Genomic DNA, 23497 nt, shown 5'->3' with positions numbered 1-23497 from the left:
CAAGTGCTTTCTTATTTTCTATTTCATTTAGTTCTGCTCTTATCTTTGTTATTTCCTTCCTTCTTCTTCCTGTTGGGTTACTTTGTTGTTGTTTTTCTAATTCCTTCAAATGTGCAGTTAATTCTTCAATTTCTGCTCTTTCTTCTTTTTTGATATATGAATTTATGGCTATAAATTTCCCTCTCAGTACCGCTTTTGCTGCGTCCCATAAATTTTGGTATGTTGTGTTATCATTATCATTTGTTTCAAGGTAGTCATTGATTTCTTTTGAGATTTCCTCTTTGACCCACTGTTTTTCTAAGAGTGTGCTGTTTAATTTCCAAATTGTCGTGTGAAGTCTGGGTCTCTGTCCCTTGCAAATTTCTAGCTTGACTCCACTGTGGTCAGAGATATTGTTTTGTATGATTTCGATCTTTCTGAATTCATTAAGCCTTTCTTTGTGGCCTAGCATATGGTCAATCTTGGAGAATGTTCCATGTGCGCTTGAGAAAAATGTATATCCTGCTGTGTTTGGGTGTAATGATCTATATATGTCTATTAGATCCAGCTCTTCTAATATACTGTTCACATGTTTTGTTTCTTTAGTGATTCTCTTTTGAGATGTTCTGTCCAGAGTTGATAGTGGTGTATTAAAATCCCCCACTATAATTGTAGATGCATCTATTCTTTCACTTAGTTTTTCCAGCGTTTGCCTCACATATTTAGAGGCGCCCTTGTTAGGAGCATAAATATTTATGATTGTTCGATCTTCTTGACAAATTGTCCCTTTCACTAAAATATAGTATCCTTCTTTGTCTCTCACAATTGTTTCGCATTTAAAGTCTATTTTGTCTGATATTAATATAGCTACTCCTGCCTTTTTTTGGTTGTTGTTTGCTTGTATGATTGTTTTCCAGCCATTCACTTTCAACCTCCATGAGTCTCTGGGTCTAAGATGTGTCTCTTGTAGGCAGCATATAGATGGGTCATATTTCCTTATCCAGTGTCCCAGTCTGAATCTTTTGATAGGTGAGTTTAATCCATTGACATTCAGTGTTATTACGTTTAGAGAGTTATTTATGGTAGCCATATTTTGGTTGGATTTGTGTTTGTTATATTTTGTTTGTATTATTTTATTTTCCCCTTCTATTTTTGTCTTTCTTGTTGCTTTTACACTCTCCTCCATCTCTGACTGTCCTGTTTTTTCCTTTCTTCCTGCAGAATTCCCTTAAGAATTTCTTGAAGGGGAGGTTTCTTGTTGATATACTCTTTCAGTTTCTGTTTATCTGTGAATATTTTGAACTCTCCATCATTTTTGAATGCTAGTTTAGCTGGATAGAGTATTCTTGGTTGGAGATTTTTTTCCTTTAGTACCTTGACTATATCATACCACTGCCTTCTTGCCTCCATCGTTTCAGATGAGAAATCAGCACTTAATCTTATGGAGTTTCCCTTGTATGTGATGGTTTTCTTTTCTCTTGCTGCTTTTAGAATTTTTTCTTTGTCTTGAGCATTGGATAATTTGACAAGTATATGTCTTGGGGTGGGCCTGTTGGGGTTTATGACCAGTGGAGTGCGCTGTGCTTCTTGGATATGTACATCTGTCTCTTTCAGTAGATTTGGGAAGTTTTCATTCATTATTTCCTGCAACACTCCTTCTGACCCCTTTCCCTTCTCTTCTCCTTCTGGAATGCCTATAATACGTATGTTTGAGCATTTTGCGTTATCATTCAGGTCCCTAAGTCCTATCTGGATTTTTTCTATCTTTTTATTGACCACTTCTACTATCTGTTTGATTTCCAATGCACTGTCTTCCACATCACTAATTCTCTGCTCTGCCTCTTCTAGTCTGCTGATATTTGCTGCAAGTGTATTTTTGATTTCTTGAATTGTGGTGTTCATTTCCATCATATCTGTTATTTTTTTGCGCATGTCTGCAATTTCCCCTCCAAGTGTTGTCTTCACGCTGTTAACCTCTTTCATTACTTCATCAAATTTGTCGGTGATAAATGTTCTGAGATCTTTCATTGCTTGTGCGAAGTCCTGCCCCCCTTCCTGATTTTCAGTTTGTTGATTGGATTCAGCCATGTTTTCCTGATTACTGGTTTGGTTTGTAGATTTTTGTTGCTGTCTTGTCAACATTTTTTCTTGACGGGTTTAATCAGTTCCTTAGCTTCTTTGTCTAGTCTTGGAGATTAATTAGCTGTTGTTTTTGCGTAAGTGTTATATCTTCTCTTTGTCACTTTGTTCTTCTTATTCCAATTTCTTATTGCTAGTTAGGCTCACTTTAAAGGAAAGTATTAGTGCTGGGGAAAGTCAATTGTGTAAGGAAGGAAAAAGTGTGAAGTAGTATTGGTGATATATGTTTACAAAGCAACAATATGAGTTCTGGGAGGATGGAGCTTAGATCATGTAAATTGTGTAGAGTTATAGTAGTAGGAAAGTACCTATAATGAGGTAGACGACTGAATATGGGAGGAATGTGGTACGTACTAAGAGGCTATTGTTTTCGTGAGAGAGGGAAAGAGAAAAGAAAGGTAATAGTTTCAGGGACGAATACCAGATGGAAAACTAAACAAAGGTATTAGAAATTAAGAGTTAGACACTTTGTGGATCAAAGAAAGGGAGATGGAATATAGGAGAGATAGCAGATGGTGGAGGATATCAAGTTGTAGGGGAAAGGGGATAGTGTAGATAGGCTAAATCTATTCACAGAGAAATGAGGCAGTGGAGGGTGAGAAAACCCAGCAAATGTGAGGTATTTCCTGTAGGACCTTCCCACCAAATCGATGTCCAGACACTTCCTGCCCTGAAAAAATCCTGAAAAAGCCTGGTCCCGGAGAACCTCCAGCGGTGCCCAGCTGCCTCTTCCCAGGAGAGACGGGAAGGCAAGCTCACTCAGCCACCATCTTGCCGGAAGTCTGCCACATATCTATCTTTATGTGTCTTTTGTCAGGGCAGTAGCTGAGGAAGCTTCTGGGGGTGGCAAAATCACTTTAGAGAATAATTTTCTGGTGGGTCTGCACATGGCGGTGGTATGTGGATGTCTGGCAGTAGCTTTCTTTGCAAAGGGAACACGTGTAGGGCGTACCTTCGGAGTGGATCCTCTCATGAGTTAGCGTTGGTTTTTAGCTGAAGGATCTTTCATGAGTTGCACCTGAAGGGCTTCTCTGCCATGTGAATCTTCTGGTGCACATGGAGGTCTGATGTCTGGAAGAAACGTTTGTGACACTCGGTGCAAACAAATGGTCTCTCATTCCTGTGTCTTCTCTGGTGGGCTTCTAGCTGAGAGGGATACCTAAAGATCCTGGAACAGTCCTCACATTTGTATGATTTTGGGGGACTGTGGACTCTTTCTTGGTGTATCCCACATCTGGATGTTCCATCATTGCTCTGGTGGGTAGGGATAGGCTCCGGTATGGCCTGGTCGGACCTGGGGAGAAACTGTGGTTCCACTTCCATAGGGACATCTTGATAAGAGGGTCTTTCTAGGGATCCTTCCTGGGATTTGGGTGAGCCAAGCTTTGTTCTTCTGGAGTTATGCAGGTTCTCCCAAGAAATACCTCCCTCTTCAGACTTATTGCAGTTCTCTTCCTGAGTGATAATTGGGGAAGGTACTTGATTGCTTTGACTCATAATATTGTCAATTTCTTGAGTAATTTTCCTGGAAATATTTGGGTCACCTTCTTTTAGTTCATCTTCTTGTTCTGTTTGCAGGGGAGTATCTTAGGCATACCAGCATGGCATCCTCCTGCTCTGTCCTGTTGAGCTTCCTGCTAATGACTGTCCCTTGAGCTGAATAATTACTTCTCTTAAGGACATATTCTCAGAGAAGAGGGCTTCCTGTCCCCGCATGTGAACATGGACAAAGCCAGGCGGATTCATGCAGTCATCAGTCACGTCTTCCATGAATCTATCCAGGTTTCTTCCACTTGACTCCCATTTCTTCTTCAAAGAGGCCCTGTTTCTGCTGTGTCCATTCAGCATAAACTGTTCCAGGACCAACTGAGAAATGATTTCATCCTTGGTGTGTTTTTCAGGCTGCAGCCACAAGTGGAAAAATTTATGGAGTCTTTGCACTTCCTTCCTCACGCATGAATTATCATTTTGAAATGAGTTGAGCCGAGTGATCTGGAAATCAAAGATCTCCTCTCCCTTCTGGACACCAGATCTTTGGGTGGGTTCAAACTCTATATTTTCTGATCCACAATCATTCCTGGATGGCTCACGTTGAAAGGAGGTCCTGAGATCTAAAGCCATTCTTAGCAAGGTTTCTCAGAGACTCAGCCTTGAGGATTCAGTCTCTGCTGACTTGAGATCTGCTTCAACAAGTCGGGGTGCTTAAAATCAGCAAGCTAGAAACAGTAGACCACCATCTCGTCTTAAGTTCCACCCCTGCAGACATCGGCTCATATCCTTCCTCCACCCTCCGATTTCCTGTAAGCCTATCGTTCAGTCTCTTGCTATCTAGGGCAGCTTGTTTATTTCATATCATTGAGGTCATGTAGTATTTGTCCTTCAATGTCTGGGTTGCTTCACTCAACATAAGGTTCTCAAGATTCATCCATGTTATCACATGTGTTTGTAGTGTGTTTGTTCTTACAGCCGAGTAGTATTCCATTGTGTGTATATACCACATTTTATTGATCCACTCATCTGTTGATGGGCATTTGGGTTGATTCCAACTTTTGGCAATAGTGAACAATGCTGCTATGAACATTGGTGTACATATATCGGTTTGTGTCCTTGTTTTCAGTTCTGCTGGGTATATACCCAGCAGTGGTATTGCTGGGTCATATGGTAAATCTATGGCTAGTTTTTTGAGAAACCGCCATACTGTCCTCCAGAATGGTTGGATCCTTCTGCATTCCCACCAGCAGTGGATGAGTGTTCCCCTTCCTTCACATCCTCTCCAGCACTTGTATTCTTCTGTTTTTTTCATAGCTGCCAATCTTATGGGTGTAAGATGGTATCTCATTGTAGTTTTGATTTGCATTTCCCTGACAGCTAGAGATTTGGCACATTTTTTCATGTGCTTTCTTGCCATTTGTATTTCTTCTTCGGAGAAGTGTCTGTTTAAGTCTTTTTCCCATTTTTTAAATGGGTTGTTTATCTTTTTATTTTCAAGATATAGGAGTTCTTTATATATGCAAGTTATAAGTTTCTTATCAGATATATGATTGCCAAATATTTTCTCCCACTGTGTGGGCTCCCTTTTTACTTTCTTGACAAACTCCTTTGAGGTGCAGAAGGCTTTAATTTTGAGGAAGTCCCATTTATCTATTAGTTCTTTTGCTGCTCGTGCTTTTGGTGAGATATTCATAAATCCATTACCTATTACAAGGTCCTGTAGATGTTTCCCTACACTGCTTTCTAAGGTTTTTATGGTCTTGGCTCTTATATTTAGGTCTTTGATCCATCTTGAGTTGATCTTTGTATAAGGTGTGAGATGGTAATCCTCTTTCATTTTTCTACATATGGCTATCCAGTTCTCCAGACACCATTTGTTGAATAGGCCACTGTCTCCCAATTGAGAGGGTTTGGTGGCTTTATCAAATATTATGTGGCTATATATGTGAGGTTCTATATCAGAGCTTTCAATTCAATTCCATTGGTCTATGTGTCTTTCCTTATGCCAATACCATGCTGTTTTCACCACCGTAGCTTTATAGTATGTTTTGAAGTCAGGTAGTGTGATTCCTCCAATTTCGTTTTTCTTTTTCAGTATGTCTTTGGCTATTCGGGGTCTCTTTCCTTTCCAAATAAATTTCATAGTTAGTTTTTCTAGTTCCTTAAAGAAGGCTGCGTTGATTTTTATTGGGATTGCATTGAATGTGTAGATCAATTTTGGTAGGATAGACATCTTAATAATGTTCAGTCTTCCTATCCATGAACAAGGAATAGTCTTCCATTTATTTAGGTCTTCTTTGATTTCCTTGAACAATCTTGTATAATTCTCGTTGTATAAGTTCTTTACCTCTTTAGTTAAATTTATTCCTAAGTATTTGATTTTTTTATTTACTATTGTGAATGGTATTTGTTTCTTGATTTCCTCCTGATCTTGCTCATTATTGGTGTACAGAAATGCTACTGATTTTTGCGCATTGATCTTATAACCTGCGACTTTACTAAACTCATTTATGAGTTCTAGAATCTTCGTTGTAGATCTCTCAGGGTTTTCTATGTATAGGATCATGTCATCTGCAAATAATGAAATTTTGACTTCTTCCTTTCCAATTTGAATGCCTTTTATTTCTGTTTCTTGCCTCAGTGGTCGTGCAAGTACTTCTAAGACAATGTTAAATAGGAGCGGAGACAGTGGGCATCCTTGTCTTGTTCCTGAGTTTAGAGGGAAGGAGTCTAGGATTTCTCCATTGTAAACAATATTGGCTTTAGGTTTTTCATATATACTCTTTATCATGTTCAAAAAATTCCCTTGTATTCCAATCTTTTGGAGTGTTTTTATCAAGAAAGGGTGCTGTATTTTGTCAAATGCTTTTTCTGCATCAATAGATATAATCATGTGATTTTTTTCCTTCAATCTGTTTATATGGTGTATTACGTTGATTGATTTTCTTATGTTGAACCATCCTTGCATACCTGGGATGAATCCCACTTGGTCGTGGTGTATAATACGTTTAATGTATTGTTGAATACGATTAGCAAGTATTTTGTTAAGTATTTTTGCGTCTAGGTTCATCAGAGAAATTGGTCTGTAATTTTCCTTTCTTGTGATGTCTTTGTTTGGCTTTGGTACTAGGGTAATGTTGGCATCATAGAAGGAGTTGGGTAATGTTCTTTCCGTTTCGATGTTTTGGAATAGTTTCAGCAGGATTGGTGTCAGTTCTTTCCGGAATGTTTTGTAGAATTCACCTGTGAAGCCATCTGGCCCTGGGCTCTTCTTAGTTGGGAGATTTTTGATAACTGATTCTATCTCTCTGCTTGTGATTGGTTTGTTAAGATCATCAATTTCTTCTTTCGTCAATATGGGCTGCTTATGTGTTTCTAGGAATTTGTCCATTTCCTCTAGATTGTCATTTTTGTTGGAATATAGTTTTTCAAAATATCCTCTTATGATAGTCTTTATTTCTGTTGGGTCAGTGGTGATATCGCCTTTCTCATTTCTTATTTTGTGTATTTGCATCTTCTCTCTTTTTTTCTTTGTTAGTGTTGCTAAAGGTTTGTCAATTTTGTTAATCTTCTCAAAAAACCAGCTCTTGGTCTTGTTTATCTGTTCAAGTGCTTTCTTATTTTCTATTTCATTTAGTTCTGCTCTTATCTTTGTTATTTCCTTCCTTCTTCTTCCTGTTGGGTTACTTTGTTGTTGTTTTTCTAATTCCTTCAAATGTGCAGTTAGTTTTTCGATTTTTGCTCTTTCTTCTTTTTTGATATATGAATTTATGGCTATAAACTTCCCTCTCAGTACTGCTTTTGCTGCATCCCATAAATTTTGGTATGTTGTGTTATCATTATCATTTGTTTCAAGGTAGTCATTGATTTCTTTTGAGATTTCCTCTTTGACCCACTGTTTTTCTAAGAGTGTGCTGTTTAATTTCCAAATCGTGGTGTGAAATCTGGGCTTCTGTCCCTTGCAAATCTCCAGCTTGACTCCACTGTGGTCAGAGATAATGTTTTGTATGATTTCAATCTTTCTGAATTCGTTCAGCCTTTCTTTGTGGCCTAGCATATGATCTATCTTGGAGAATGATCCATGTGCGCTTGAGAAAAATGTATATCCTGCTGTGTTTGGGTGTAGCGATCTATATATGTCTATTAGATCGAGCTCCTCTAATATACTATTCAGATCTTTTGTTTCTTTGGTGATTCTCTTTTGAGATGTTCTGTCCAGAGTTGATAGTGGTGTATTAAAATCCCCCACTATAATTGTAGATGTATCTATTCTTTCACTTAGTTTTTCCAGCGTTTGCCTGACGTATTTAGAGGCACCCTTGTTAGGGGCATAGATATTTATGATTGTTCGATCTTCTTGACAGATTTTCCCTTTCACTAAAATGTAGTATCCTTCTTTGTCTCTCACAATTGTTTCACATTTAAAGTCTATTTTGTCTGATATTAATATAGCTACTCCTGCCTTTTTTTGGTTATTGTTAGCTTGTATGATTGTTTTCCAGCCATTCACTTTCAATCTCCAAGCGTCTCTGGGTCTAAGATGTGTCTCTTGTAGACAGCATATGGATGGGTTATATTTCCTTATCCAATGTCCCAGTCTGAATCTTTTGATAGGTGAGTTTAATCCGTTGACATTCAGTGTTATTACTATCAAGGAATTATTTGTGTTAGCCATATTTTGATTGGATTTGTGTTTGTCATATTTTGTTTGTATATTTTTTTGGTCTTTTTTGTTGTTGTTGTTGGTCTTATACTCTCCTCCAACTTTGCCTTTCCTGTTTTTTCCTTTCTTCCTGCAGAACTCCCTTTAGAATTTCTTGAAGGGGAGGTTTCTTGTTGGTATACTCTTTCAGTTTCTGTTTGTCTGTGAATATTTTGAACTCTCCATCATGTTTGAATGCTAGTTTAGCTGGATAGAGTATTCTTGGTTGGAAGTTTTTTTCCTTTAGTACCTTGACTATATCATACCACTGTCTTCTTGCCTCCATGGTTTCAGAAGAGAAATCAGCACTTAATCTAATTGAGCTTCCCTTGTATGTGATGGTTTTCTTTTCTCTTGCTGCTTTTAGGATTTTCTCTTTGTCTTGAGCCTTGGATAATTTGATAAGTATATGTCTTGGGGTGGGCCTGTTGGGGTTTATGACTTGTGGAGTGCGCTGTGCTTCTTGGATATGTACATCTGTCTCTTTCAGTAGATTTGGGAAGTTTTCAGCCATTATTTCCTGCAACACTCCTTCTGACCCCTTTCCCTTCTCTTCACCTTCTGGAATGCCTATAATACGTATGTTTGAGCGTTTTGCATTGTCATTCAGGTCCCTAAATCCTAATTGGATTTTTTCTATCTTCTTATTGACCCCTTCTACTATCTGTTTGATTTCTGAGGTACTGTCTTCCACATCACTAATTCTCTGCTCTGTCTCTTCTAGTCTGCTGATATTTGCTGCAAGTGTATTTTTGATTTCTTGAACTGTGGTGTTCATTCCCATCATATCTGTTATGTTTTTGCGTATGTCTGCAATTTCCCCTCCAAGTGATGTCTTCATGTTGTTAACCTCTTTCATTACTGCATCAAATTTGTCGGTGATAAATGTTCTGAGTTCTTTCATTGCTTGTGCCAAGTTTTGCTCCCCTTCGTGATTATTGGTTTGTTGATTGGATTCAGTCATGTTTTCCTGATTATTGGTTTGGTTTGTAGATTTTTGTTGCTTTCTGGTCATCTCTTTATTTTGACGAATTTAATCAGTTCCTTAGCTTCTTTGTCTGCTTTTGGAGGTTAATTAGTTGTTATTTTTGCATAGGTGTTATATCTTCTCTTTGTCACTTTTTTCTTCTTACTCAAGTTACTTGTTGTTGGTTAAGTTCACTGGCTGTATGATCAGCTTAACCTTCCAAATCACATCAATGAAGCAAGCAGAGATGAACCTTCTTCCTGGCTGAACCTTCAAACTGGGTAGTCCTGGGCTGAACGCTGAGCTGATGTGTGACTCTTGCTGCACTGGGTTCATCTCCTCCATATTATCTATTTTGCTGTTGTTGTTGCTCATGCTTTTGCTGAGCAACATTCTGGGTATGTCTTAATCCCTTCCTCATTTTTGAAAGACAGTCTCACTGGATACAAAATTCTTGTTGGAAATTGTTTTCTCTTTCTTGCAGCTTTCAGAATTCTCTCCTTGTCCTTTGCATAACTAGCAAACCAGAGTTATAGATGTTGTAGCCATTATTGAAAGTTGTGTATTGAAATCTATTATGAATGCAGAACCATCTATTTCACTCTAACTATGTAATATTGCTTCATGTATTTTGGGTTTCTCCCATTTGGTGCATATATATATTTATAATTGTTATGTCTTCTTGTTGAATTGATCCTCTTATGAGTATATAGTGAACTTCTTTGTCACAAATAACTGTTTTTGACTTGAAGTCTATTTTATTTGATATTAGCTCTATATACTAGTTCCAAGTTTTTTTCCCCTCTATTCTTTCACTTACAACATATCTGCATCTTTCTATTTAAGGTGAGTTTCTTGTAAGCAGCATACACTTGGGTCATGCTTTTTAAATCCATGCTGCCAGTTTCTGCCTTTATATTGGAGAGTTTAATCCACTTACATTTAAAGTAACTACAGGTAATGCAAGACTTTCTCTTGCCATTTTGCTAAATGGTCTTTGTAAGTCTCATATGGTTTTTGATCCTTAATTCTTCTATTAATGTCTACTTTCATATTTATTTGATATTTTGTATTGTACCATTTTGAGTCCTTCTCATTTCTTTCTGTACATACTTTTCATACATTTTCTTGTGATTTCCATGTGGCTAAAATTTAATGTCCTAAATCTATAATAGCCACATTTTAATTTGATACCAACTTAATTTACGTTCAGGAGCATTTACCTGTCCTGTTCCTATACTCCACCCTTTTGTAGTACTTGTTACAAATTATATCATTCTACATTGTATTTTCCAAATCATAGATTTATCAATACTATTTATGCATTGCATTTTTGAACCTGTAAGAAGAAAAACTGGAGTTACATACAAAAAACAAGTAATACTGGCATTTATAGTTACCTATATGTTATCTTTTCTGGAGGTGTCTTACTTTCTGTTGCTTCAATCCACTATCTAGTGTCCTTTCTTCTCAGTAGGAAGAACTCCGTTTAGCATTGCTTATAGGGCAGGTCTATTGGTGACAAACTTTTTCAACTTTTGTTTCTGGGTATGTCTTTATCCCTTCCTCATTTTTGAAAGACAGTCTCAATGGATACAAAATTCTTGGTTGGAAATTGTTTTCTCTCCACACTTTAAGTATTTCATCCCACTACCTATTTGCCATCATGATTTTGAATGAGAAATTGGCGGTTACTCTTACTGGGACTCCCTTGTACATAATACTTTGTTTTTCTCTTGCAGCTTTCAGGATTCTCTCCTTGTCTTTTGCATTAGATCAGGGGTTCTTAACCTTATTTGTTCCATGGACCTCTTTGCCAGTCAAGTAAAAACCATGGACTCCTTACTAAGTCCACATTATACTGTGTATTTTTTAATAAGTACACCCACACCAACATGTCTGCACAAAGAATAGTGTTTTGTTTTTTAATTTCAGTCCAAGATCATGGGCTCCTTGTAAAGAACCCCTACATTAGATAGTTTGATTACTATATTTGGTCATATTTCTCTCATGTTTACCCTGTTTGCTGTTTGTTGGTCTTCTTGTATGAACAAATTCATGTCTTTTTAAATTTGAGAAGTTTTCTGTCATTTCTTTGAATATTCCTTCTGCCCCTTTCTCTTTCTTCACCTCTGGGACTCCCATAATGCATATATTGATATGCCTGATGGTGTCCCACAGATCTCTTATGCTATTTTCACTCTTTCTAATTTTTATTTCTTTTTGTGACTTAGCCTAACTCATTTCAGATTCTTTCTTCTGCTAGCTGGAATCTACTATACAAACCCTATAGGAAACCTCTCACTTCAATTATTGTGTCTTCAACCCCATTTCTGTTTGGTTCCTTTTGAAAAATGTCTTTTTTGAGATTCTTATATTGTCATTTATTGTTTTCCTGATATTCTTTAATTATTTTTCTGTATTTTCCTTCATCTCCTGGAACATATTGAAGATCATTTTTAAAAAAAGTCTTTGTCCAGTATGTCCAAAATCTGATCTTCTTCACTGATGTTTTCTGGATTTCTTCAGGCCTTTGGATTGGTCATCATATCCTGTTACTTTGTCTTATAATATTTTCTTGCACACTGTACCTTTTAATATATATATATTTAAAATTTGGATTTATTCCACAAATAATTAGAGATTTGAGGGCCCAACAGCATTTAATCCAATTATTAATATATTTGAGTTTATATCTTCATCTTCTTTTTTTTTTTTTAAGATTTATTTCTCCTCCCCCCCCACCCCAGTTGTCTGTTCTCTGTGTCTGTTTGCTGTGTCTTGTTTCTTTGTCCACTTCTGTGTCTCTTTTTGTTATGTCATCTTGTTGTTGTGTCAGCTCTCTGTGTGGGTGGTGCCATTCTTAGGCAGGCTGCACTTTCTTTCGTGCTGGATGGCTCTCCTTACGGGGCGCACTCCTTGCACGTGGAGCTCCCCTACATGGGGGACACCCCTGCATGGCAGGGCACTCCTTGTGCACATCAGCACTTCGCATGGGCCAGCTCCACGTGGGTCGAGGCAGCCCAGGGTTTGAACCGCGGACCTCCCATGTGGTAGATGGACGCCTGAACCACTGGGCCAAGGCCGCCGCCCCTGTATCTTCATCTTCTGATGTTTTTTCTATTTGTCTCACCTTTTAATCTTTATTTTCCTTTCTTGAATTCTTTCAGATTAACAATATATTTTATTATTCCATTTTCTAATGCATGTTAGTTTTACATTATTTTAATGATCTTTTAGCGATTACTTTGAAGATTACAATATGAATTAGTGTCTAACATAAATGAACACTTTCACCACTTCACAGACAAACCTAAAATCTTAGGACAATTTTCCTCTATATACTCCATGCCTTACTATTTTTGTCATGAATTTTAATTCATGTATTTTACCATCTATCATTATTTTATTTATATACAATTAGGCATGTATTTTCTACATAGTTTTTATTCCTGCATGGGTTTCTATAATTTCTATATTTTAAATAATTTTATTGATATATATTAATAAAACATACAATTCATCCAAAGTGTACAATCAATGGTATTTGGTACAATCACATGTTTGTACACTCACCACCTCAATCATTTTTAGAGCATTTTCATTATTTCAATAATAAACAAAAAACCCAAAAGCAAGAAAATTCTTCACCTCTCAATCTCTCCATGGTCCCCCTGCTGTACATAGTAGCTATTTCTGGCTATTCTTACACAATTATTTATTTATTTTAAGCAGGTTTGTTGAGATACATTCACATACCATATGATCTATCCAAAGTGAATAGTCAATGGCTTTTAGTATAATCACAATGTTGTGCATTCATCACCACAAAAAAAATTTTTAGAACAATTTCATTACTCCAAAAAGAAAAACTCTACATGCCTTAGCAGTCCTTCCCCAGCCCTATAAACCATGATCTCATTTCATCTTTATAAATTGATTTATATTTACATTTTATATAAATGGAATCATGCAATATGTAGTACTTTGTGTCTGGTTTCTTTCATTTAGCATAATGGTTTTTATTTTTTTGTCTTCTATTAACATCTTGTTAGTATTAACATATATTTGTTCCATTTTAAGAAAGACAGTCTTATATATGCAATTTTATCCATATTCATAGTTCACAGTCAGTTTTACTATGCTATACAGTCCCATGTTACATTTTTAGCTTTCCTTTTAGTGACATACATGACCTCAGACTTTCCCTTTAAACTACTTTCATACCCACATAATAGTACTGCTAGTTACAAACATTGTGTTTGGCCCAAGTACAATGGCAAAGACCAACAAAGAAGGATTTTCCAACAATGAGCCCTTGATACTGATGACTATGCTTATGAATTTGTGTACCTGAAATATGAACTAGGCCTTGAGCTGCAGGGTGCGTAAGGTTTACCTCCTGAGAGCCTCCAGTTTGCTCAAATGTAGCCATTCTCTAAGCCAAACTCAGCATGTAAATGCATTACATTCCCTGCAGCATGGGACGTGACTCCCGGGGATGAGCTTCCCCGGCACTGAGGGATTACTACTAAGAACCAGTTGGTGATGTAAATAGAAAGAGACCTTGAAAAAAAGGGTCCACTCAGACCAGCAGAATATCTCAGCCCACATGTAGGATCATGTGTTAAAAACTGCTTTTTGACCTTGAATAAAAGGGGGAAATGGCAAAGACAAATGAGTTTATATGGCTAAGAGTCTTAAAAAAAAGAGTCAGGAGGTCATCAGAGGGGTAACGCTTACACACTCCTCAAGAGGACTCCAGAAACAGCCAAAGTGGATACAACCCCAGGTACTGGTTCTCCTGAGGGCTATGGAGTCCCACAGGGATATGGTCATGGCAGATCACTCTGGAGCTCAGTACCATGTCAGTGGGCCTTACTTTGGAATTTGTGTCCCTGAGTGTGATGGAGTTGGACTCAGATGCCTACACATGCCTCTTCTGTCACTTTTACTGAACCTTTGGTTGTTGCTAGCATTGGTGTATAGTCAGGAGACTTGAACCTCTGGACTGTCTGCCCTGAACCTCAGCAGAGTTGCAACTCCTATTCTCTGGTTCATTGGATTTATGCAGGTCAGCTAACAGGGAGGTGAAGATGGTCAATCACCACCCCAGGGAACTGAGAGTGCCTACACCTGCAAGCAGGAGAATTGCATCCATTATCCATGTGGAATCTAAGCCCCATCTCGATATAGAGGTGGAGCGGATGTCACCATCCCAGGGCCCACAGAATGAATAAAATATGGATTAGTGCAGACTTACTGATATTCTACTATAAAACTTTTGTGGCTACTAATAGAAGAAATTGTATCATTGATGGGGAGAAAGTGGCCACAGTCAGATAAAGACACTACAAGAAAACAAAATTACAGACCAATCTCTAGTGAATAGATGCAAAATTCTAAACAAAATCTTGCAAATAGAATCCAACAGCATATCAAAAGACTTATACATTATGACCAAGTAGGATTTATTCCTGGTATGGAAGACTGTTTCAACATGAGAAAATCAATCAACATAATACACTACATTAACAAACTGTAGGAAAAAACCACAAGATAATCTTAATTGACCTTGCAATACCACTATTGGTTATATACACAGAAGATCTGAGACACAAAGAGACGTCTGTATGCTGATGTTCATAGCGGCATTATTCATAATTGGCAAAAGTTGCAGACAACCCAGTGTGAATATTACTTAGCTGTAAGAAGAAATGAAGTCGTAAATCATGTGAAAACATGGATGAACTTGGAGGACACTGAGTGAAGCAAGCCAGACACAAAATGACCAATACTGTATGACTGTGCTACTAAGAACTAAATATATTATGTAGCATATTGTAGGATTCCATTTATATAAAATGCAAATATAAATCAGGTTATAAAGATGAAATTAGATTAGCGGCTATGTACAGTTGCGGAAGGCATGCTAAGCATCATGGAGTTTTGCTTTTTGGAATAATGAAATGGTTCTAAATTTTTTTGTGGTGATGAATGCACAACACTGTAATTATACTAAAAGCCATTAGTTATTCACTTTGGATAGAGTGTATGATATGTGAATATATTTCAATAAAATGGCTAAATAAATAATTTTGCAAGAATAGGCAGAAATAGCATCTATGCACACTAAGGGAAACAGAGATATTGGAGGTGAGGAATTTTCTTGTTTTTTGTTTATTATTATTGAAATAATGAAAATGTTCCAATAGTGATTAAAGTGATGAATGCCCAATATGTGATTATACCAAACATCATTGATTGTACTCTTTGGGTGAATTGTATGCTTTATTAATATGTACCAATAAAATGGATTTAAAAAAAAATAAATTTAAAAAGATTTCTTGGCTGGTCGTTTTCTCTTTCAGTATCTTAATTGTTATCTTACCATTGTCTTCTCAACTCCATGGTTTCTGATGATAAATCTGCACTACTGTTACTGAGTGATCTTTATATGTTATGGCTTGCTTCTCCCTTGCTGCTCTCAGAATTTTCTCTTTATCTTTGGTGTTTGGCATTCTGAGTAGTAATTATCTTGGGGTAGGTCTATTTGCATTTATTCTGATTGTGGTATGCTGCACTTCTTGGACATGTAAATTCATTTCTTTCTTGAGAGTTGGGAAAATTTCAGCTGTTATTTCCTCACTCTTTCCCTTCTCTTCTCCTGGAACTCCCTGACACATATGTTGTGGTTCCTGTTATCATTCAACTCCCTGAGCCCTTGCTCAATTTTTTCCCGTTCTTTTCTCTCTTCAGTTTCAGCTGTTCTTTCTTCTATCATTTCAAGTCTACTGTTGTATGCCTGTAATGTTTTTGATTGCACTACTGTATCTTTCATTCCCATGAGCTGTTACTTTTCTATTCAGGTGTTCAAATTCTTCTTAGTGCTCACTCAGTGTCTTCTTTTTATTGAGATATACTCATATACCATAACACTCAGTGTCTTCTTGAGGTCCTTTATCTCTTTAGCCAGATTCTTTCAACGCATTAATTTTGGAAATTTATGCATAACTCTTTGATTAGGTATCTCTTATCTTGTGTCTCTTCTGGGGCTTTGCTATATTTCTTTGCTTGGGCCATTTCTTACATGTTTTTAGTATGATTTGTAATTTTTTGCTGTTGTCTAGGCATTTGATTAGGATGGTGAGATTACTCAGATGCTCAATTTCTCTCTTTCATAGGGATTTAGTGGCAGGAGGCTGTGTTACTGCCATTCTTTGATTCTTGGTTCAATGTGTTCTAGATCTTTAGGATGGTCACCTGGTAGTTGCTCATATCTGGGCCCTGTACCCAGTAATGGGTTGGAGACTCACTTCCTAGGGTCTTGGGAAGGGAGGATGTAAAGGTCAGAAAAAAGCCACTCTTAATTATTAACTTTTAATTTCCTCACAAGCACTTCCTTGGGCTGCCAGCAGATAGTGCTCTTTGGCAGACCTCTCAGTTAAATGCCTGGTCAGAGTGTGTTTGTTAAAACACGGTCGGGGTGATGGACTTGGCCCAGTGGTTAGGGTGTCTGTCTACCACATAGGAGGTTTGCGGTTCAAACCCTGGGCCTCTTTGACCTGTGTGGAGCTGGCTCATGCGCAGTGCTGATGCGTGCAAGGAATGCGCTGTCACGCAGGGGTGTCCCCCACGTAGGGGAGCCTCACGTGCAAGGAGTGCACCCCATAAGGAGAGCCGCCCAGCGCGAAAGAAAGTGCAGCCTGTCCAGGAATGGTGCCACACACACGGAGAGCTGATACAACAAGATGACGCAACAAAAGAAACAGATTCCTGTGCCGCTGACAAAAGCAGAAGCAGACAAAGAAGACGCAGCAAATAGACACAGAGAACAGACAACCGGGGCGGGGGGCGGGGGGCGGGGGGGGGGGGAAGGGGAGAGAAATAAATAAATCTTTGGGAAAAAAAACACAGTCGGGATCAATGTGACAGAGGATATTGCCTGAAGGCTAAGAGCCTCATAATTGAAACTTTCTCAGAGGCAGTTCCACAACCTTTGCTGGCAGCCCCATCCCTCTTCCTGGTTAGGAAATAATTCCACTCCCCTGAGTCCTCAACATTCAGTCCCATTTAATAGAGAGTGAGATTGGAAGGGTCAGATCTCTTTAGTCTCTTGACTGCTTCCAAGGTAAACAATGGTGTGCCTCCTCAACCCCCACAGTCTGGAAGTGTTTGTGGGACACAGAAGACCAAATTTATGACTCCAAAGCCGAATTACTGTTATGCTGTGTCACTTTCTCTTCCCTTTCCTGGATCTATTTCCCTGGGGACCCCTTTGTCTGTAGTCAATGGCCTTGAGGTCTGAGAATTCAAGTGTCCATAGGGTGGTCGAAGATGCTGGCAGTTGCAGCTGCAGTTTTCAACCATTTTGCCATTGTGATTCTTTTCCTTTGCCCCTCTCTTCTGGGCAGTATCCATCCTTCCCCTGGTGTTCTAAACCCTAGAGTATTTTTTTCCCCAGGCCTTTTTTGCCTGTCCTCTAGCTATTTTTCTGGGAGAGAAGTGACCCATGTCTTTCTAGTCTGCCATTGTCCCAAAAGTCCCAATTTCCTTTGAGATCTTTTTTTGGCCCTGAAGAAACTTCCCCTAATTCCCACCTCCAATCCGCTGTCGCATGTATCAGAACTCTGCAAGTGTAAATCTGCATGGGATTAAATTCTATTTTGGTCTTGAGAATTCTTTTAATTTTTGAAGGATAATTTCATAAGATATGAATTATAGAATGGCAGTTATTTTCTCTTGGCTTATTAATTTTCATTCTTTCTTTTGTGAAGTTTTTTGCTTGCCTAATTTTTGCTCCTTACAAAGGAAATGTGTAATTGAATCTGGTAGCTTTTAAGAATTTCCCCTTGCCCTTAGTGTGTGGTAATTTCATTATGATAGGTGTGATATTCTTTTTATATACCTGCTTGAAATATTAATTTTTAGGATGTACTGGGGATTGAACTCTGGACCTCTGATGTGAGAAGCAGACCCTCAACTATTGAGCTACATCCACTTCCTATTGAGAGTTGGTTTTTTCGTTTGTTTATTTTTAGGAGGTACCGGGGATCACACCTGGGACCTTGTACATGGGAAGCAGGCATTCAACCACCTGAACTACATCCACTCTCTTATTGTTTTGTTAGAGAAGTTGTGAGTTTACAGAACAATCATGCACTAACTTATTGTGTTCCTAAATGCAGTAGGGACATTGCAACACCTTGCATTGTCATGGTGCATTTTTAAAATTGGTGAAAGCACATTTTTATAAGTATACTACCAACTATTGCCCATGACTTAACTTATAGTTGTTGTACAGTCCCATATTTTTTTAAACAAAAATTTTAGTAACATATATATACAACCTAAAAATTTCCACTTTTAACCACACTGAAATATATTTCAGTGCTGTTAATTACATTTACAATGTTGTTCTACCATCACTACCATCTATTACCAAAACTTTTCCATTATCTCAAATATAAACTCTGTGCTTTTTTTCTTATTTTTTTAGGAGGTACTGGGGATTGAACCCAGGACCTCTTACATGGGAAGCCAGTGCTCAACCACTGAGCCACATTGGCTCTCCTGAGTTGGTTTTTTCATTTGCTTGCTTTTTTGTTTTGAGGCACTGGGAACCGAACCCAGGATCTTCCCATGTGCAAAGCAGGAGCTCAACCATTTGAGCCACATCTGCTCCTCAGAAGTTTTTAAAAAAAGATTTATTTATTTATTTATTTATTTCTCTCCCCCGCCCTGGTTGTCTGTTCTGTGTCTATTTGCTGCATCTTGTTTCTTTGTCCGCTTCTGTTGTTGTCAGCGGCATAGGAATCTGTATTTCTTTTTGTTGCGTCATCTTGTTGTGTCAGCTCTCTGGGTGGGTGGCGCCATTCTTAGGCAGGCTGCACTTTCTTTCCCGCTGGACGGCTCTCCTTATGGGGCGCACTCCTTGCGCGTGGGGCTCCCCTATGCAGGGGACACCCCTGCGTGGCAGGGCACTCCTTGTGCACGGGCCAGAGTTCAGCCCTCCTATTAAGAAGGTATGCGATTGCAAAGTGCAGGGCTCTGCCTCTTTCCTCTGAGCCCATGTCTTGTCCTGGACATGTGCTTGCTAGTGGCCTTAGGAATTCTATTTATATATAGTTGAATGCCCCTCTACTGCCTATGGTATAGACTTTCCGTCTTCTCTTCCCTCTACTGTAGGATTTCAAGCAGGTAAGTCTTTGTCCCAGGCTGCTTTCTTAGTTTTAGCCAAACCAAGCTTATTTTTTTGCCAGGAGTGAAAGATGGGGTTGGAGAGGGCCAACCTTGAGAGGTGCTATCTAGGTCTTTCCCAGCTGGAACAAGGTCATGGACCCACAATGGGAATGAAGGCTGGCTCCACATTGCACTGGGAAGGGTTGAGGGAGTCACCAACACGGGTGCTGGGAGCTTCTATTATGACTTTTTAAAGCCGTTTTTCTTGATTTGGTTCTTGACCAGTTAATGCAGTCCTTTATTTTCCATAGTTTTAAGGACGGGTACTGTCTTGAGCCCTCTACCAATTTTGCCTGAGGTGGGCTGGAACAACGGCCACTTTCAGAGTCATGTCCCCAACTGATCTGAAATAGCTGACCAAGAACAGTGACCAGTGATTGTACCATACACTCTCAGTACTTCGGAAACTAGTTCTATATTTTACACTCTGGCACCAGCACTCTACCGGGAGCTGGGGTTAAGGATCCTACTGTTGCCTTGCAGGTGAGAGATGTGAGCAGGTGTATCAGGGGGCTGTTCACTGTGTGTAAATTCACTTGTATTTACAATTTACAAGCCTGTTCAATCCACTCTTCCCTGGATGCTGCAATCTTCTAACTAGACTCTGGGATTTCAAACTATTCAGGCAGTTCCTAACTCATCAGGCAGAGGGACTGATTCCTAGAACTTCCTAAACTGCCATTTTCCCACAATCCTTCCTTGCATAAGTCTCTTAATAAGCTGTTGGATTCCATTTGCTAGTATTTTATTAAATTTTTGCATCTAATTGTATAAGGGAAATTGATAACTTGCTTTTCCTGTGGTATCTTTATCTGGTTTTGGTGTTAGGGCAAAGCAGGCCTCATAGAATGGGTAGAAAGAATTCCCTCCTCTTCAATTTTTAAAAAAATTTTGAGGACTCATAATAGTTCTTGTTTGTACGTTTGGTAGAATTACCCAGTGAAACCATCTGGTGTTGGACTTTCTTTGTTGGTGGGTTTTTGATTAATGATTCAGTCTCTACTTGTTATAGGTCTGCTGAGACCTTCCATTTCTACTTGAATCAGTTTAGGTGTTATGCGTTTCTAAGAATTTGTCATTTCTTCTAGATAACTAATCTGTTGTCATGTATTTGTTCACAGTATTCTCTTAGAATCTTTTTAATTTCTGAAAATTTTTTCATTTTGGATATGTTACTTGCATCTTATTTTTTCAGTCTAGCTAAAGTTTTGTCAATTTTATTGATCTTTTCAAAGAAGCAACTTTTGTTCTATTCTCTATATCATTTATCTCCTCTCAAATCTTGGATTTCTTTCCTTCTATAATATAGGCATTTATAGCTGTTTCCATCTGAGCACTACCTGTGCTTGCTGCATCCCAAGTTTTGGTGGTGTTTTCATTTTCACTCATCTCAGGATAGTCTCCAATTTCCAGTGTGATTTCTTCTTTGACCTTTTAGATTGTCTTAGTATGTTGTTCAGGAAACTGGTTTAAGGATAAATTTAGCCACAAGGTTGGGTCTGATTGGCAACTTTTGAGGCTGTTTTGCTTCATGTACTAGTGTTGGTATATCCCAAATTTTCAAATTTAGTTTGAACCCACAAGAAAATGAATGTGAATTTACCCAATACCATAATAAATAAACCACCTACTTTTCTATTTAAAAAATAGATAAAAAAGCTTGAATGTAGTATTTATTTGGTGAATTTACATGTGAGGTCATTTACAAAAGAAAAGATACAGACTGATGTAGCTTTCAGTGCAGTTTCAAATATTTTCAGAACAGGCAATAGTCCATGAGGATTGGAATGATAATATTGAATGGCACATGCTTCATTTTCTTTTGTGTGCATTTCCCTCCTCTTCAAACCCAAGGGGTAAGAAAGGAGAAAATTAGAAGAAAATGTCAATATTAATGTAAATACAGCCATGCAAATAAAAACTTTTTTTTCTCCCCCAAGTTAGAGCTCATTCGGAGATGAAGAACATTTCTGTATTCAGGGGTTATCATAGTAGGTGCATAATTTCAGAACTAAAAGAGCTCTCAAACTTTCCATTATTCAAGACATCTTAAATTGTTAACTGCCCCACTAATTAGGTAGATCATCCCCTCTCCCCCCACCATACTTTCTCAACACTCTGACTTTGGAGGGGAGTCATTTCTAATATTTCTAAAAAGATAGCATTCACAGACAATCTTTTTGGTTTCAATAGGATAAAGCACCCTTTTAAAGAGGGGTAAAATGCTCTTTTACTCCCAACACCACAAAATATAATTAGATTTCATTTCCAAAAAAGTAAAACTGAAGGTTTGTTCTTATTATACTCAGACTTAAATACCAACCCCTCTCCAAATATCCCAAAATAAGAGACCACTCAACAGCACAACCCTCCTCCATCAAAAAAAAAAAAAAAAAAAAAAAAAAAAAAAAAATTCCAGCCTATAAGCAAAAGGATGGTCTATAAAAGGGACAACTGGAAATTAACCATAAAGTGCTTTTTAAGTTGGGGGTACAGATAGAATGAAAACAAAACAAAACAAAACTTGCTACAAGTATTCCTAGTGAAGATCTAGACATGAGCAAATAGGCCTTAGAGACCAAAACTAAGAAGCACTTCACATGTCCTGAGCATCTTTCAAAGTACTGGTTCAAAATTCCTTAAGTACATGTAGCCGTAAGTTAATACACTCAAGCTGGTCATTTTAGGAAATATCTATACTTCTGGTTCTAAGACTTAGACTTACCTTCTTTTTAGAATTGAACTTTAACCACATTCTCGTCAATGGAAATTTTAAGCTAATTATATACGTCCACATGTCACACACATACCATCTTAGTTTAGGTTATATATATATATACAACCACCCTGCATTTTCTTTAAAAAGTACACTATTAAATCTAATACAAGTATCTAGTACAGAAAATAATAATGGGCAATTATAAACACACTTTCATTTAATCCATTTAATCTTACCTTTTGCCTTGTTCACTCTCCCATTAATACAGAACATAAAAACTGGCTATGGATTTTTAAGAATGATAAACATTATCCATTATAGTTGAAGGGAGTTAAAAAGATTGAGTCTAACTTTGCAGAATGAGAGAAATTGTGCATGCTGACAATGGATGAAAGGTCTCTCAGTTTTGCTGTCTTAACACAAAATCCCCTAATAAGGGATTAATTGAATATAAAAGAAATCTGTTTTATAGCAAATACTATATTAATTTAAAACCAACATACTCTAAAATACTCAAATGTTATACATATATATATATATGAAGACAAAATCATGTGGATCATAATCACCCTCCAGCCCACTCCCCTAAAAAAAAATAAATAAATCAACAAATCAAAGTTTTTATTTGCATGGCCAATTATTCTCTTTGCAACTTTATTTTTAACATCCCTTTAACAGATTTTAAGCTTTTGTTGCACAGGGAATAAAAGCTGCAACACTGCAAACTTCCTTCAACAGCCACTCCCACAACACCTAAACATGAAACAGATGTAACATATGACAACACCACAAACGGAAATACTAAAAGTTTCACCATTCAACACAGTTCAACACAGTTCATGACAGTGTCTTTAGGATTCAGTTGAAGAGGGGGTAAACTTCTAAAAAGAGGGTCATTTTCTCCATGGCCCTCTGTTTTATAATGTTGGTGGTTTTAAGCCATATTTCTTTGCAACTTCTGTCTGGGCATGGGCAGCATGACAAAGTGAATATAGATGAGCCATCTCCATTTCTGATTTGGCCAGATTAATAGCTTTGTTGAACATGTCAATGGCTTTCTCCATGTTTCCTCTAAAAGAAAAAAAAATTTTAAAAGTCTCAGATTCAACAAGCACTTCACAAAATTCAATGAAGTTTTTAAGTGATACTATCTCAACTATGATTCTAATAAAAGGCTTCTTTATAATAAACAAAATAGTGCCTAGGACACAGAAAGCACTCAATTCATTTTAGCTATGATCACTACCTACTATATACC

The 23497-nt window shown here is 37.8% G+C and overlaps 1 protein-coding gene and 1 pseudogene across 1 annotated transcript in view; both read right to left on the bottom strand.

Annotated features, from left to right (window-relative positions):
* Positions 1–2975: 2975 nt before the first annotated feature.
* Positions 2976–4248, bottom strand: LOC131278350 (zinc finger and SCAN domain-containing protein 4-like; annotated as a pseudogene).
* A 16932-nt stretch (positions 4249–21180) lies between these two features.
* Positions 21181–23497, bottom strand: part of TOMM70 (translocase of outer mitochondrial membrane 70) — a 51132-nt gene continuing 48815 nt past the window's right edge. Inside the window, exon 12 of the mRNA XM_004479239.4 lies at positions 21181–23310. Coding sequence (XP_004479296.2) covers positions 23157–23310 — 154 coding nt within the window. The 3' untranslated portion in view covers positions 21181–23156. The remainder of the gene's footprint in view (positions 23311–23497) is intronic.

The sequence above is a fragment of the Dasypus novemcinctus genome, chromosome 4 (genome assembly GCF_030445035.2).
Source record: "Dasypus novemcinctus isolate mDasNov1 chromosome 4, mDasNov1.1.hap2, whole genome shotgun sequence".
Classification (NCBI taxonomy): domain Eukaryota; kingdom Metazoa; phylum Chordata; class Mammalia; order Cingulata; family Dasypodidae; genus Dasypus; species Dasypus novemcinctus.
The sequence above is the reverse complement of the archived record's forward strand: the minus strand, read 5'-3'. Positions and strand labels throughout refer to the sequence as shown.